This window comes from Silene latifolia, chromosome 6, assembly GCF_048544455.1.
Source record: "Silene latifolia isolate original U9 population chromosome 6, ASM4854445v1, whole genome shotgun sequence".
In the NCBI taxonomy this organism is placed as follows: Eukaryota; Viridiplantae; Streptophyta; class Magnoliopsida; order Caryophyllales; family Caryophyllaceae; genus Silene; species Silene latifolia.
In genome coordinates, this window is record NC_133531.1 from 101,367,138 (window position 1) to 101,380,830 (window position 13,693).

General features: G+C 42.5%; 1 protein-coding gene across 1 annotated transcript; it reads left to right on the plus strand.

Annotated features, from left to right (window-relative positions):
- Window positions 1-1,181: 1,181 nt before the first annotated feature.
- Window positions 1,182-5,356, plus strand: LOC141588405 (uncharacterized). Its single transcript, XM_074409849.1, has 6 exons — window positions 1,182-1,511; window positions 1,926-2,689; window positions 2,965-3,070; window positions 3,853-3,911; window positions 4,115-4,375; window positions 5,029-5,356. The coding sequence occupies exons 1-6, from the start codon at window positions 1,182-1,184 to the stop codon at window positions 5,354-5,356; spliced, it is 1,848 nt and encodes a 615-aa protein (XP_074265950.1).
- Window positions 5,357-13,693: the final 8,337 nt, after the last annotated feature.

Sequence of the window (13,693 nt, forward strand, 5' to 3'; positions counted from 1 at the left end):
AAGGATTAGGAGAACACACAAGAAGTCAAGAACCCCTCGATCGAGATGTCATGTTCTCGATCGAGTGAATGCAAAGGTGAAGGCCTCGATCGAGATGTCCTATTCTCGATCGAGGGAGATACCTAGGGAAAGCTCTCGATCGAGCAACTGTGGAGTTCGATCGAGAGGCCACGCACTGATGGGCTTTAATTCGGTTGTGTTGTTATTTTATACGCCTTGTTTCTTTGCTATTTTTCTTATAGATAGGCAAGGAATACTAGAGACCTAATTATCATATTCTAGACGTAGAACGGAGACTGTTGCTTTAGTTCTTTGGATCGGAAACACTTTTCATCGCCATTTTCTTAACTCTTCTTTCGTTGAATTCGGTATTATCATTAGCATAATTTCAGTTCAGTTTTATTTATTATGTATCTATTGTCATTTGTTTTGCTATTATTGTCCCTCATTTTGATCATGAACAGCTAATCGCTTTGCTAGGATTTAGGGTAGCCATGGCGTAGGAAGGACGATTTAATTAGAATACCCGTAGTCTAGTTGTATGCGTCTGCTGCTTTAATATCCTTTAATTGTTTGAGTCGACGCACTCAATTAACTGTCTCAATATCTCCTTCTACTAGATCGAAAGATTGGAAAAAGAGTAGTTCTGCAGCGTTTCATTAGGATTTATGCTAGCTGGGGCGAAAGCTATACTAGTATTGCCTAGGGCGAACTAAGGACCGAAAGGTGACGTTTTTTACCCACAGCTTGAATTTAGGGCATTCATGATTTAGTCCGGATTTTAGAAGCCATGGTGAACCGACAATCCTAGTACTTTTCTTCCTTGCTCATCTCTATTTTATTTCCCTCTCGTTCCTTTTATTCTCTCCTCCACTCGTAGTTTTTAGAAAACAAACAATCAAACCCCCCATTTTGGATACTTCCGACAGACCTAGTTGACTATAAGATTCCCATCTCCCTGTGGATTCGATATCCGACTGCCTCTGCTACATTTAGTTGAGACCCGTTGGTTTTATCTTTGACAGGGTTGCGACAGCCGTTTCAAATTTTGGCGCCGTTGCCGGGGAGACGGTGCAATTTTATAGTCCCTTTGTTTGTCTTTTTTCTCAGGGAATTTATTCCTTGAGACAGATCTCATTCTTGGCCCGGAAGTTTTTGTGCTTACAGGTTATAGTTCAGCTATGGAGGCAACCTGTGGAAGATGTGGCGAATGGGGACACAATCCCATTTCATGTATGGCTACATCCGAGAGAGTTCTAGCCTATCGGAAGTTTAGGCAAGGAGGCGCTTCTTTCGAGCTTTATGCTGACAATATTCAAGTCGAGTACAATCTTAAGGCCGCCATTCACACACAACATCTTGAGCAGCAATCCGGTGCGGATGCCCTCCGTAAACTGCTCGAAAAGTGTGAGTCGATGTGTTTAAAGGATGACCCAGTAAATGCAATAAGTTTGAGGAGTGGTCGCACTTATGACGAACCAGAACCTACTCCAGAAAGTCCAAATGCCGAGGCAAGGATTACCGTTCAGCAAAATGACGAAGAACTGCTGAAAGGTGGTCGATCGAGTGAACTTACCTCTCGATCGACCAGTGTTGAGGAAGAAATTCTTCGATCGAGAGCCGACACCTCTCGATCGAGTGAGCTACACAATAAAACCTCTCGATCGAGAGAGGTTAGTAAGAAAAGCTCTCGATCGAGCACTTCTGAGCCTCGATCGAGAGATACTGAGCGTACGGACACGCATTCCAATGCTGACCGTACTGGGGTACCCTCCTGTGCTGCGAGGGTGTCAAGAACTGATAAAGGTAAAGAGAAAGAATAGGACCCACTTCCTATGGTCAAGGTCCCTTATCCGAGTAGATTACGCGACACGAAGACGGAGAGACAATTCAGCAAATTCGCAGATATGGTAAGAAATATTCAGGTAACCATTCCTTTTGCTGAGTTAATTACCCAAATACCTCCTTACGCAAAATTTATGAAAGATATTATTACGCGTAAGAGGGAATTTGGAGAAACAGCTACTGTCGCTTTCATGGAAGAGTCTAGTAGTTTAATTTCGGGAAAGTCTCCCCCTAAATTGAAAGACCCGGGTAGTTTCTCTATTTCTTGTGTTATAAGAGATATGGTGATAAATAGGGCGCTGTGTGACCTTGGAGCTAGTGTCAGTGTAATGCCCTATTCTATCTTTTCTAAGCTTAAATTGGGTCACCTAAAAATGATCAATATCACCCTACAGATGGCCGACAGATCTGTTAGACGGCCCTTAGGTATCTTAGAGGATGTGCCTGTCAAGGTGGGCAAATTCTTTATTCCGGTGGACTTTATTGTTTTAGACATTGCTGAGGATACCCGTACCCAGATTATTTTGGGTAGACCGTTTTTGTGTACAGCTGGAGCTATTATTGATGTCAAACTCGGGCGTTTGACTCTAGAGGTAGGGGATGATGTGATTACGTTTAGTCTGCCTGAGACCTTGTCTAGACCGATGATAGAGGATACTTGTTATTCTGTTGATATTATTGATGAGTCTTCTTACGAGTTTTGGTCGGATTCCTTAGTTAAGGATCCGCAGGAGTCTTTGATGTTTCTAGATGAGTGTGCAAATTTTTCAGATGACGAGGACGATGTCGAGGAGTTGCTTGGAATTACTACAGATGAGATAGAGTCTCGACGTTCACCGAACAGGTAGAAAACTTGGCACACACTTTGTGCTCAGTCGAGGTAAAGGTCCCCGAGCGTAAAGCTCTTCCCTCTCACCTTAAGTATGCCTTTCTTGATGATACTGAGCAGTTCCCAGTGATTGTGAGCGCTAAGCTCAACGACGGACAGTTAACTGCTTTATTGACTGTTCTTAAGAGAAATAGGAAGGCGATGGGATATTCGTTGGATGACTTTAAGGGCATCAGCCCTGATGTCTGCATGCACAGGATTGAGCTAGAAGATGATCACAAACCTTGCAGGCAGGGTCAGCGAAAGCTGAATCCGAAGATGGAGGAGGTTGTGACGGCTGAGGTTATGAAACTACTCGACGCAGGTATTGTTTATTCAGTTGGGAATTCTAAATGGGTAAGTCCCGTTCAGGTGGTACCTAAGAAAGGAGGTACTACAGTTGTCCGAAATGAAAATAATGAGCTAATACCTACTAGACTAGTGACCGGGTGGCGGATGTGTAGATTATCGGCAATTAAACGCCGCCACTAAGAAAGATCATTTCCCCCTCCCTTTCATTGATCAGATGATAGAGAGATTGGCTTCTCATGAGTTTTTCTGTTATCTGGATGGGTACTCAGGGTTCTTTCAGATCCCTATTCATCCAGATGATCAGGAAAAAGACTACTTTTACTTGTCCGAAGGGTGTTTTTGCTTATTGCAGGATGCCTTTTGGTTTGTGTAATGCCCCTGCTACCTTTCAGAGGTGTATGATGGGGATCTTTTCTGAGTATATAGAGTCTATCATGGAAGTCTTTATGGACGATTTCAGTGTCTATGGGAATGACTTTGATAATTATTTAGCTAACCTTGATAAAGTTTTGCAGCGATGTATTGAGGTTAATCTGGTGCTAAACTGGGAGAAGTGCCATTTTATGGTAAATGAGGGCGTTGTCCTTGGGCACTTAGTCTCCAACAGGGGTATTGAGGTAGACAGAGCAAAAGTGCAAGTAATCAAGCAATTACCCCCTCCAGTTAATGTTAAGGGGGTGAGAAGTTTCCTTGGTCACGCTGGCTTTTATCGTCGGTTTATCAAGGACTTCTCAAAGATTGCTCGACCGCTTACACAGTTGCTTTTAAAGGATGCTCCTTTTGATTTTAATGATGAATGTCTTTCTGCTTTTAACACTTTGAAGCAGGCTTTGGTCTCTGCACCCATTATCCAGCCTCCGGATTGGAAGCTGCCTTTCGAGATTATGTGCGATGCCAGTGATTATGCACTAGGAGCAAAGCTAGGCCAACGGAAAGACAAAGCGCTGAGTGCGATCTATTATGAGAGCCGAACTCTGGATGAAGCTCAAGTGAAATATGCTACCACGGAGAAGGAGCTTTTAGCTGTTGTTTATGCGTTAGACAAGTTTAGATCGTATTTGTTGGGTTCTAAAGTTATTATTTTTACAGATCATGTCATTTGAAACACCTTCTGAACAAGAAGGAAGCTAAGCCCAGATTGCTGAGATGGATACTCCTCTTACAGGAGTTTGACTTGGAAATTAAGGATAAGAAGGGAGCAGAAAATGTCGTGGCCGACCACCTGTCGCGTCTGACGCAGCAGGAAGGGGAGGATTCTCTTCCTATTAATGATTCATTTGCTGATGACTCTTTATTTTTTGTTGATGTTTTTCGTGACTTCGTGAATTCTAAGGATGGTGCTGAACCTTGGTTTGCGACTATGCTAACTTTGTCTTGTCCCGTCAGCACGCGCCACCGGATTTATCTCATCGCGGCCGCAAGAGATTCTTACACGGTGCACGGCAATATTTCTGGGATGACCCTTATTTATTTAAGGAGTGCGCAGACGGACTCTACAGACGGTGTATTCCGCAGTGGGAGACCAAAGATATCCTAGAAGGCTGTCATTCGGCCCCTTGTGGAGGACACCACGGTCCATCACGTACCGTGGCTAAGGTATTGCAGTCAGGTTTTTATTGGCCAACTCTTTTCGCTGACACTAAAGTTTTTGTTGCTAGCTGTGATGCTTGTCAGAGAACGGGAAACATTTCCAAGAGACATGAGATGCCTCAGAACGGCATCTTAGAGGTTGAGATTTTCGATGTATGGGGCATTGATTATCAAGGGCCATTCCCGTCTAGCCAGGGTAACAGGTATATTCTGGTAGCTGTAGACTATGTGTCTAAGTGGGTGGAGGCAATTGCCACTCCCAATTGTGATGCCAGGACCGTGATTAAGTTGTTTCATAAGATTATTTTTCCCCGTTTTGGTGTCCCTAGGGTCGTCATTAGCGATAGGGGTATGCATTTTAGAGAACAACAGTTGACTGCTTTGCTGTCTAAATATGGTGTCAAACACCGTAGGGGTTTGGGGTATCACCCTCAGACTAGCGGACAGGTTGAGGTCTCTAATAGGGAACTAAAAGAGATATTGAGCAAAGTAGTGTCTAAATCACGGAAAGACTGGAGTGCTAAACTAGAGGACACGTTGTGGGCCTATAGAACGGCTTTTAAGACACCAATCGGTGCTTCACCGTATCGTTTAGTGTATGGGAAGTCTTGTCATTTACCTGTTGAGCTAGAACATAAAGCTTGGTGGGCTATCCGCCAGCTTAATTATGATGCTGACTTGTGTGGTGAGAAGCGTTTATTGCAGCTAGATGCGCTGGAGGAGTTTAATGAACGCTTATGATAGCTCCCGAATCTATAAGGAGAAGACTAAGCGCTGGCACGATAAGAGGATTGTACCCCGCGAGTTCCATGTTGGGCAAAAGGTGTTATTGTTTAATGCCCGGTTGAGATTGTTTCCTGGTAAGCTGAAGTCCAGGTGGAGTGGTCCGTACACGGTGACTGGCGTCACAAAATTTGGATCAGTTGAGTTAGAGGACTCCGAGGGGAATCGCTTCAAAGTTAATGGTCATCTTGTAAAGCACTATTATGGGGCTGATGCTGTTATTGGCCGCGTCGAAGTTCTCTTTTTCGACGCGATGGCGAAGAGTGATGTTTGACGCTTATAGGTCGTGCGGGACCTCATAAACCTGCGCTTATCAGGAGGCAACCCGATTGTAATTTGTTGTGTTTGTTTTTGACACTTTTGACACTCTTTATTTCTGTTTGGTGTGCGTTCGAACAATTTTAATAGCGTTTATGCGTAATTTGTACAGCACAGGTACCGTACTGTTGCTTACTGATGCAACAGCCCTCGATCGAGTAGCCTTCTTGCTCGATCGAGTGGTCCTTCCCCTCAAAGCTCTCGATCGAGCTCCTACCTGTTCGATCGAGTTTATGCGCCGCTAAAAGCCTCGATCGAGTGTTACTTGTCTCGATCGAGTACCGTGTTCTTATCGATCGACCTGATCCTTTGTCGATCGAGAGCCCTACTAACCTCTCTATCTGGTTCGGTTTGGGGAGGTCCGTGGTCTGCGCGTTTTTGTAAGTTTTCGGCTCTCCCTCTCTTTAGTTTGCATCTCTTTTCCTTTACTTTGTACAATGGGGACATTGTACAGTTTGGTTTGGGGAGGGTTTGCATCCATATCGTGCCTGCATGTTGTTTTTATTGCATTTCTGTTACCACGTTTACTTACGTTTGCATTGTATTTTATTTCATCGTGTCAAAAAATCTCAAAAAAAATTGAAAAATTTCAAAATTCAAGAAAAATCATGTTTATTTATGCATTTTAGGTTGAGTCTGATTGGAGTTTTTCATTGCTGATAACTGTCTTTTTGCTTAAGCCTTGCATTGTTTCACATCTTTTAGCAAAAGTCTTTGCAATTTCTCGAATTTCGTTTCAAAATTCGTTGAACAAGTAGACTTGACTTGAAATTTTGGCAAACTACAATATCTTTCTGAGGTTTAGAGCTATATAACTGGTGTCATCCATGACCAGTTCATGTAGGAAGTGAGTAGTTACTCCTTATAAGGCATGTAACATCAAATTGCATAAGCATGAGTTTAGTCTACTTAGTACCTGTATGCATTCGGGTCTGTGGTTGGTGACACATGTTTGGAGAGGCAACCCCTTTATTTCATTTTACCCATGAGCTCCACATAGCCAAATTGCCTATTTTGTCCCTATTTAGCTACAATCCACATTTTTCCTACCCTAGCCGAGCTAGTAATGGTAGCAATGTTGGGAATGTGTTGATTTGCAGTTGGTTATTATATCTTTTCATGAGATGGATGGGTGAAGGAAATGAAGGAGGAATATTGAAAAAGAATTGAAGAAAAATGAAAAGGAAAAGGAAAAGGAAAATCCGAAAAGAAAAATGAAAAGAAAAAAAAAAGAGAAAAAATCGTATGCGGAAAATGAAAAACTGTATGTTATGATTTATACTACCATATTTAATCTATGTTTTATGGGGAGTTGATAATTTTATGGTGATTAGTGAGTTGTGTGCATCCAATTTGCACTGTTTCGTATTGATTTGTATGGAGTTTGAAGTAGGAAGTTGTATAATTTGGATCCGTTGTTGCTAGCCTAGCTATTAACCCCACATATCCAAATTCATTTTAGCCCCTTCTCACCTATTACCTCACTTACCCATATGTAAGTCCTCGGCATGTGTCTTGGTCATCAGTTTGGTTGGCATGCATATGTACGGTTGTAGAGAATTTATTCACGTTAGATTGCATGCATGTTCTTATAGGTCGCGGTTAGGTGAGTGTTCTTTATTCCTTCTATCTTATATTATATATCACCTTATGCTTAATTGTGTGATTGAGCGACCCGTGAGAGTCCATTTTTAAAAGTCTTGCAAGGTCAAAAGTTCAACGTCTCTTTGAAATATGCATAAATTCGTTTGCCTTGATGTCGAGCTACTAGTAGTTGATTCTTATGCATTAAACGGTTTAAGCCGACGGTCTTCAGCTTGTCTATGTTCTACTCCTATCCATTTCGTCCTAGCTAGTTGCATTAGTTTGCTTGAGGAAAAGCAAATGTTTGGTTTGGGGAAGTTTGATGTGTGCATATTATATAGACTTTTACGGTCTCTTTTAGCACACATTTCTATGTATTTGAGTGATATTATGTCACTTTATACCCCGAATAGTCTACTTTGGTCTGTTTTGCATTATTTGCAGGTACAAACCGGAATGACTGGAAATCAGCCTATTTGTGGTCCTCCAAGCTTGTTTAAGAGAGTCGGCGTGAAACCTCACCATCTTGAGACGCGTGAAGGCATCCAAAGGATTAGGAGAACACACAAGAAGTCAAGAACCCCTCGATCGAGATGTCCTGTTCTCGATCGAGTGAATGCAAAGGTGAAGGCCTCGATCGAGATGTCCTATTCTCGATCGAGGGAGATACTTAGGGAAAGCTCTCGATCGAGCAACTGTGGAGTTCGATCGAGAGGCCACGCACTGATGGGCTTTAGTTCGGTTGTGTTGTTATTTTATACGCCTTGTTTCTTTGCTATTTTTCTTATAAATAGGCAAGGAATACTAGAGACCTAATTATCACATTCTAGACGTAGAACGGAGACTGTTGCTTTAGTTCTTTGGATCGGAAACACTTTTCATCGCCATTTTCTTAACTCTTCTTTCGTTGAATTCGGTATTATCATTAGCATAATTTCAGTTCAGTTTTATTTATTATGTATCTATTGTCATTTGTTTTGCTATTATTGTCCCTCATTTCGATCATGAACAGCTAATCGCTTTGCTAGGATTTAGGGTAGCCATGGCGTAGGAAGGACGATTTAATTAGAATACCCGTAGTCTAGTTGTATGCATCTGCTGCTTTAATATCCTTTAATTGTTTGAGTCGACGCACTCAATTAACTGTCTCGATATCCCCTTCTACTAGATCGAAAGATTGGAAAAGGAGTAGTTCTGCAGCGTTTCTTTAGGATTTATGCTAGCTGGGGCGAAAGTTAAACTAGTATTGCCTAGGGCGAACTAAGGACCGAAAGGTGACGTTTTTTACCCACAGCTTGAATTTAGGGCATTCATGATTTAGTCCGGATTTTAGAAGCCATGGTGAACCGACAATCCTAGTACTTTCCTTCCTTGCTCATCTCTATTTTATTTCCCTCTCGTTCCTTTTATTCTCTCCTCTACTCGTAGTTTTTAGAAAACAAACAATCAAACCCCCCATTTTGGATACTTTCGACAGACCTAGTTGACTATAGGATTCCCATCTCCCTGTGGATTCGATACCCGACTGCCTCTGCTACATTTAGTTGAGACCCGTTGGTTTTATCTTTGACAGGGTTGCGACAGCCGTGTCAGTGTCCCAAAACCGGTCCAAGAACGCTCGGACGAGACTGAGGTTAGCCCGAAGCTTCCTCCTCGCAATGTCCCTCCAGGCCTGCACCAAGGCGCCGAACTCTCCCCGCTCGATCATAGCCCGCTCCTCAGCCGACAGCCTCTCGTAACACCCCATCGCTGTCGTGTAGCCCGAGAACGACCTGATGTTCCCGGCCTTCTATGTTGATTTGAAACAAAAGCTATCTTTAGCTAAAATGAAGAAGAAAAGGAATGATAAACAGAAATGAAAGAAGATGAATGAAGAGTTATGAATTCTGTTTACCAAGCTCTTCACCGTCCTGTAGGACAGGTGACCCTCCGCAGCCCAGAGCAGGTGCCTACTATCCCAGGTCTCAGGCCACGCAGGTGCTCCCCTCAGCTGGCGACCACTTCGTCCAACGTTGGCCCATCTCGGGGCCTCCTCCTCCTCAGCAGCCTCCTCCTCCTGGACCTCGTCCTCAGCAGCCATCACCGCAGCGGTGAAAGCCTCCTCCAATGCCTCCTCAAGCGCCTGAGAAGGGTCAATAGCAGTGTCTATGTCCATGGGAGCCCTCCCGGACGTAGAAGCCTCATCACCTGCAAAATTAAAGTAAATTTAGGCTGCTTCAAGTGACGACAAGCCTTGATTAGAGGATTTTCGAGTTTTCAGAGCTCCGAAATCGCTCTTTTCTTGCCATCTTTGGCAATTTTCCCACAAACCCTTCCGCTCATGTGGCAATTTGGGTCAAGTCAAGCCTAAGTTGAAGCCTAGTCATGGGTTCGAGTCGGAATTTCGGCAGCATTTCGTTATAACGGCGATTATGCCCTAAAAAGTGTCCTGAAAAAGCCGTCACAAACCAAAATTCCGATATGGTAGGAAGTTTACCCATCACACAAGGATTCCAAATATAAAGTTTCGTCACAAATGGACAATCCTAAGGCTATTTTCGAAGCGATTTACGGTTTAGCTGTGAAACCGTCTCAATTTCACTCAAATGCTCAAAACTCAACGAAAATTCGAAACAAATACATGGTTATGATCCTTATATTACCAATTGGCCATTTACAAAGTCAATTTTGCAAGGCAAAATCATTTGGGGAAAAAGCCCCAAATTTTCGACTAATTAGGGTCGAAAACCCTAATTTTGTCGATCCCATTTGAGCAAATACGGAAGATAAATGCAAGATTGATATACATACCTCGATTAGTCATGGCAAATGCAAGCTTTTGGATCAAATTTCGACGGAAATGGTTGGAATTTGAGAGAGAAATTGAGATTTTATGTTTCGAACAAATGAAATGAAACCCCTGTTTCATCAGGTTTTTACGCAGAAAAGACACGCCCAGGAATAGACGCAGCAGGTGCTGCGCCTCTTCCAAGGGACGCAGCTCTTGCTGCGCCTCTTCCTCAGCTTCCCTTCATACGAATTTTCAAAAATTCGTTATGAGTTCGTTATTTTTGTGGGCCCATCCCTTGTGCGCCTCTTCCTTGATGCTACATCACGTATTTGGTCCGTTTGACGTATGTTCTTCGCCCGGATCCGCATCCTCCAAGCCAACAGCAAATTATCGCCTTATTTTCTTACCCCAAGACCTAGCTTGTCACAATGAACATTCCTTCTTTGACAGGTGTTTCGACACGCCTTTATTCTGTTCCCCCAGCAAGAGTATACGGATAGACTTTCCCTCTCGAGACATGCAGATCAGTTCCTGATTAAGTTCCCCAACGAGAATTCACGACCGACTGTCACTTCCTCTCGAGATATGGAGATTAACATCGACCCCAAATTCTTCCGAAGTTTGTTTGAAGCTGAACACAAGCAGATTTCTCCCAGCGGTTCCAGACTGTGTCCTGCTGTCTTCCCCAAAATCATCGTTTACTTCAGCCTTCCTCTCTTCAGATAATCCTTTATTTCTTCAGGCACTTCAGGATAATCCTTTCAGTAACTTTCAGATAACCCCTTTTCAGTTAAGCCCCTTTCAGTCCTTTAGAGAGGGTTGTCCTTTAGCCTTTCCTTTAGTGAGAGATAGCCTTCGGAGTTAGCCTTCAGAAGTGTTAAGAAGTTTCTTCAGAATCCCTGTGACCCCTAATGCCTTCAGACACCAAGTTATCTTCAGACCAAAGAGTTTTGCCGAAGCGTCTTCAGTCCTGTTTCACCCAGGGGTATCTCAGGTATGGTCTCTTCTTATGGCTGGCAAGCCTCCTTACGTAGTCTAATGGACTTTAAACGACCCTCCCCTATAGTCGACAGACTCTAAAATGTTCCCGGTGACAGGTCCTTGGTTCAGACCCCTTGAGCCGCCTCGCGTCGCCATAGTCGTCAGGTTGTAATCTTCGATTGACCTGATGGCTATACTTTGACTTTCGCCTTGTCCAAGCCTCAGTCAAACTGGGGGCTCTGTAGATACCTCATTTCTGCACCTCCCGCAAACCACCCGGTGATGATTGGGCCGCATGTTTGGTACGCGGAACAATTTGTGACAGTTCGTAAGTTTATCGTCAAGTGATCGCTCAAACATTTATGTCTACCTCTTAAATGTCATCTATGCGCCGATACGGTCGTTTTGACAGTAATTAGAGTACATTTGGAGTCCGGGCCTAAAACCGTCTTCATTTTCTGACAACCATTTAAAATGCCGAGTCGGAATGTTCTGGAATGTTCCGGATTTTTCTATTCCATATTTTATAAATCTTTTAGTCTTTGGTAAACAATTTTCCGTAATATTCACACAAAATATTAAGGAAAACCAAATTATTCCGTTATTCCATAAACTAAACACGGAAATCTTTCTTCCGCAGGAGGAAACCACTTGGGAAAGGACGCAGCAGGTGCTGCGCCTCTTCCAAGAGACGCAGTGGCTGTTGCGCCTCTTCCCAAGTCCTTTTCTGCGTATTTTTCGTATCTTTTCATATATTTTCGAGATTCACTTCCAAAGTCTCTCCGAAAACCCTACTTCCTCCACGTGATTAGTATAAATAGAGACCTTCGGTCTCTCATATTTCTCACGCGAGTGTCCGGCCTTCTCTTCTCCCTTTGCATTCCAGACCACGTTCTTACTTTTTGGCGTCTACGTGCTTGAACTTTCGACCACGTAAGCTCGGATCCTTCTGAGTACCAGCCTCGTTTTGCATGACCGACCAATTTGACCAACTCCACAATAATCAACTTAATCAATCTTAATCGTTTTCCTCTTACGAGGGCACTTTCGTTACATTCGAGTCGAGCATCACTAAACGTTAACTTAGTTCATCTCGTTTCGTCAAACATGTAAGTCTGAGGGTTTAAATCTCTCTTTTATTATTGTTATTTATTTATTGTAATCATATTGTAAGATTTATGTCGAAAATACAATTAAAACCGATTTCTAAAACCCTTTGTTTAAAACCCTTTTTACGGATTATCAGAGGACAACCGTCGAGAAAGGACGCAGCAACTGATGCGCCTCTTCGAAGGGACGCAGTACCTGCTGCGCCTCTTCGTGAGGCTGTCGCAGTTCCTGCTTCCTTTCTTCTTCCTTCGTCTTTCGTCAATTCGTTTGTTTTTCTTTTGTTTTCATTTGTTCCTTGTTTTAATGTAATAATCTGAGCATAATAATTTGACACATAAATTGTTAATCACCATTAACATATAATTCATCTCTTTAATTCCCGACTTAGATCCCAAGTAATTAATATTTGCGGGTTTTCGTCATTAAAGTCAAACCGAGTTGTAGAAATTCGATTCATTCATATTGGGTTTCTGGAATTCGACCTTTGATATATTCTCACCTGTTTATTATCATATTCACCATTAATTAATCATATTTAACCTAATTAATTTGTTTAGTTCGTTAATTAACCTTATTAATCTTGTAAATAATTCATCCTAATTAGTTTAATTTTCATCTGTGTTTATTGCTTTTACGACCGTTAATCATATGTAAATAACCTACTAATTACTTTCATCCGAGTAAATAATATAATCGATCATTAAAATCACCAACGAATATTAACAATTTGCAATTCCGGCTTCACAGCCAGAACTGAGCCAAGGAACGGACGCAGTGACTGCTGCGCCTCTTCCAGAGGGCGCAGCTCTGCTGCGCCTGTTCCTGGTTGATTTTTGTCTCTTAACTTCCGTGTTGCTTTGACCTAGTTTATTAATTGCGTATTAATCTACTATTATCCGTATTATCACCTTAATCCCTGTTCGTTAATTCCTTCATTTATTCTTTTCCAAATTATCCGTTTTAGATGTATTTTCGACATAAATCATTAAACCCGATGTAATTATTGTAATTTTCATTATTGTATTTTCATTGTATTTCTTTATTATTGCTTGTATGTTTTCACATGTAATTGAACTTAAATCCCGATTCGACCCAATTGTATGTTAAATTACGTGTTCACCGACTTAGTCTAAATTCACATGCTAGGATCAATCTAATGGATGTTGCATTGCATGCATATAATCGACAATATATCGAGTATAGGCAATTTCCCTAATCATTAGTAGAGGCCGCTATCGAGGCGGGCGGGATTAGGTGTTCGATCAAAAGAGCTTCCTAATACGTACCCTCACCCCTTACTCCAGATCTCTGTGAACATCCGTGTTCATTGGTATCCACGAGAGTCATTCTAGACATAGAATGCTAAGGGTAACGAGTTCTTGGTGTTCATGTCACTACTTTGTGTCTTGACATGACACGAGGTATTCGAACGGTTTCCAATTTTCCACAATAAATTGGTGGTGACTCCACAAATGCAAACGCTTGTTCTCCCCCAAGCGCTCCCGTGGGCCCATTGTCCACAACGCCCTACA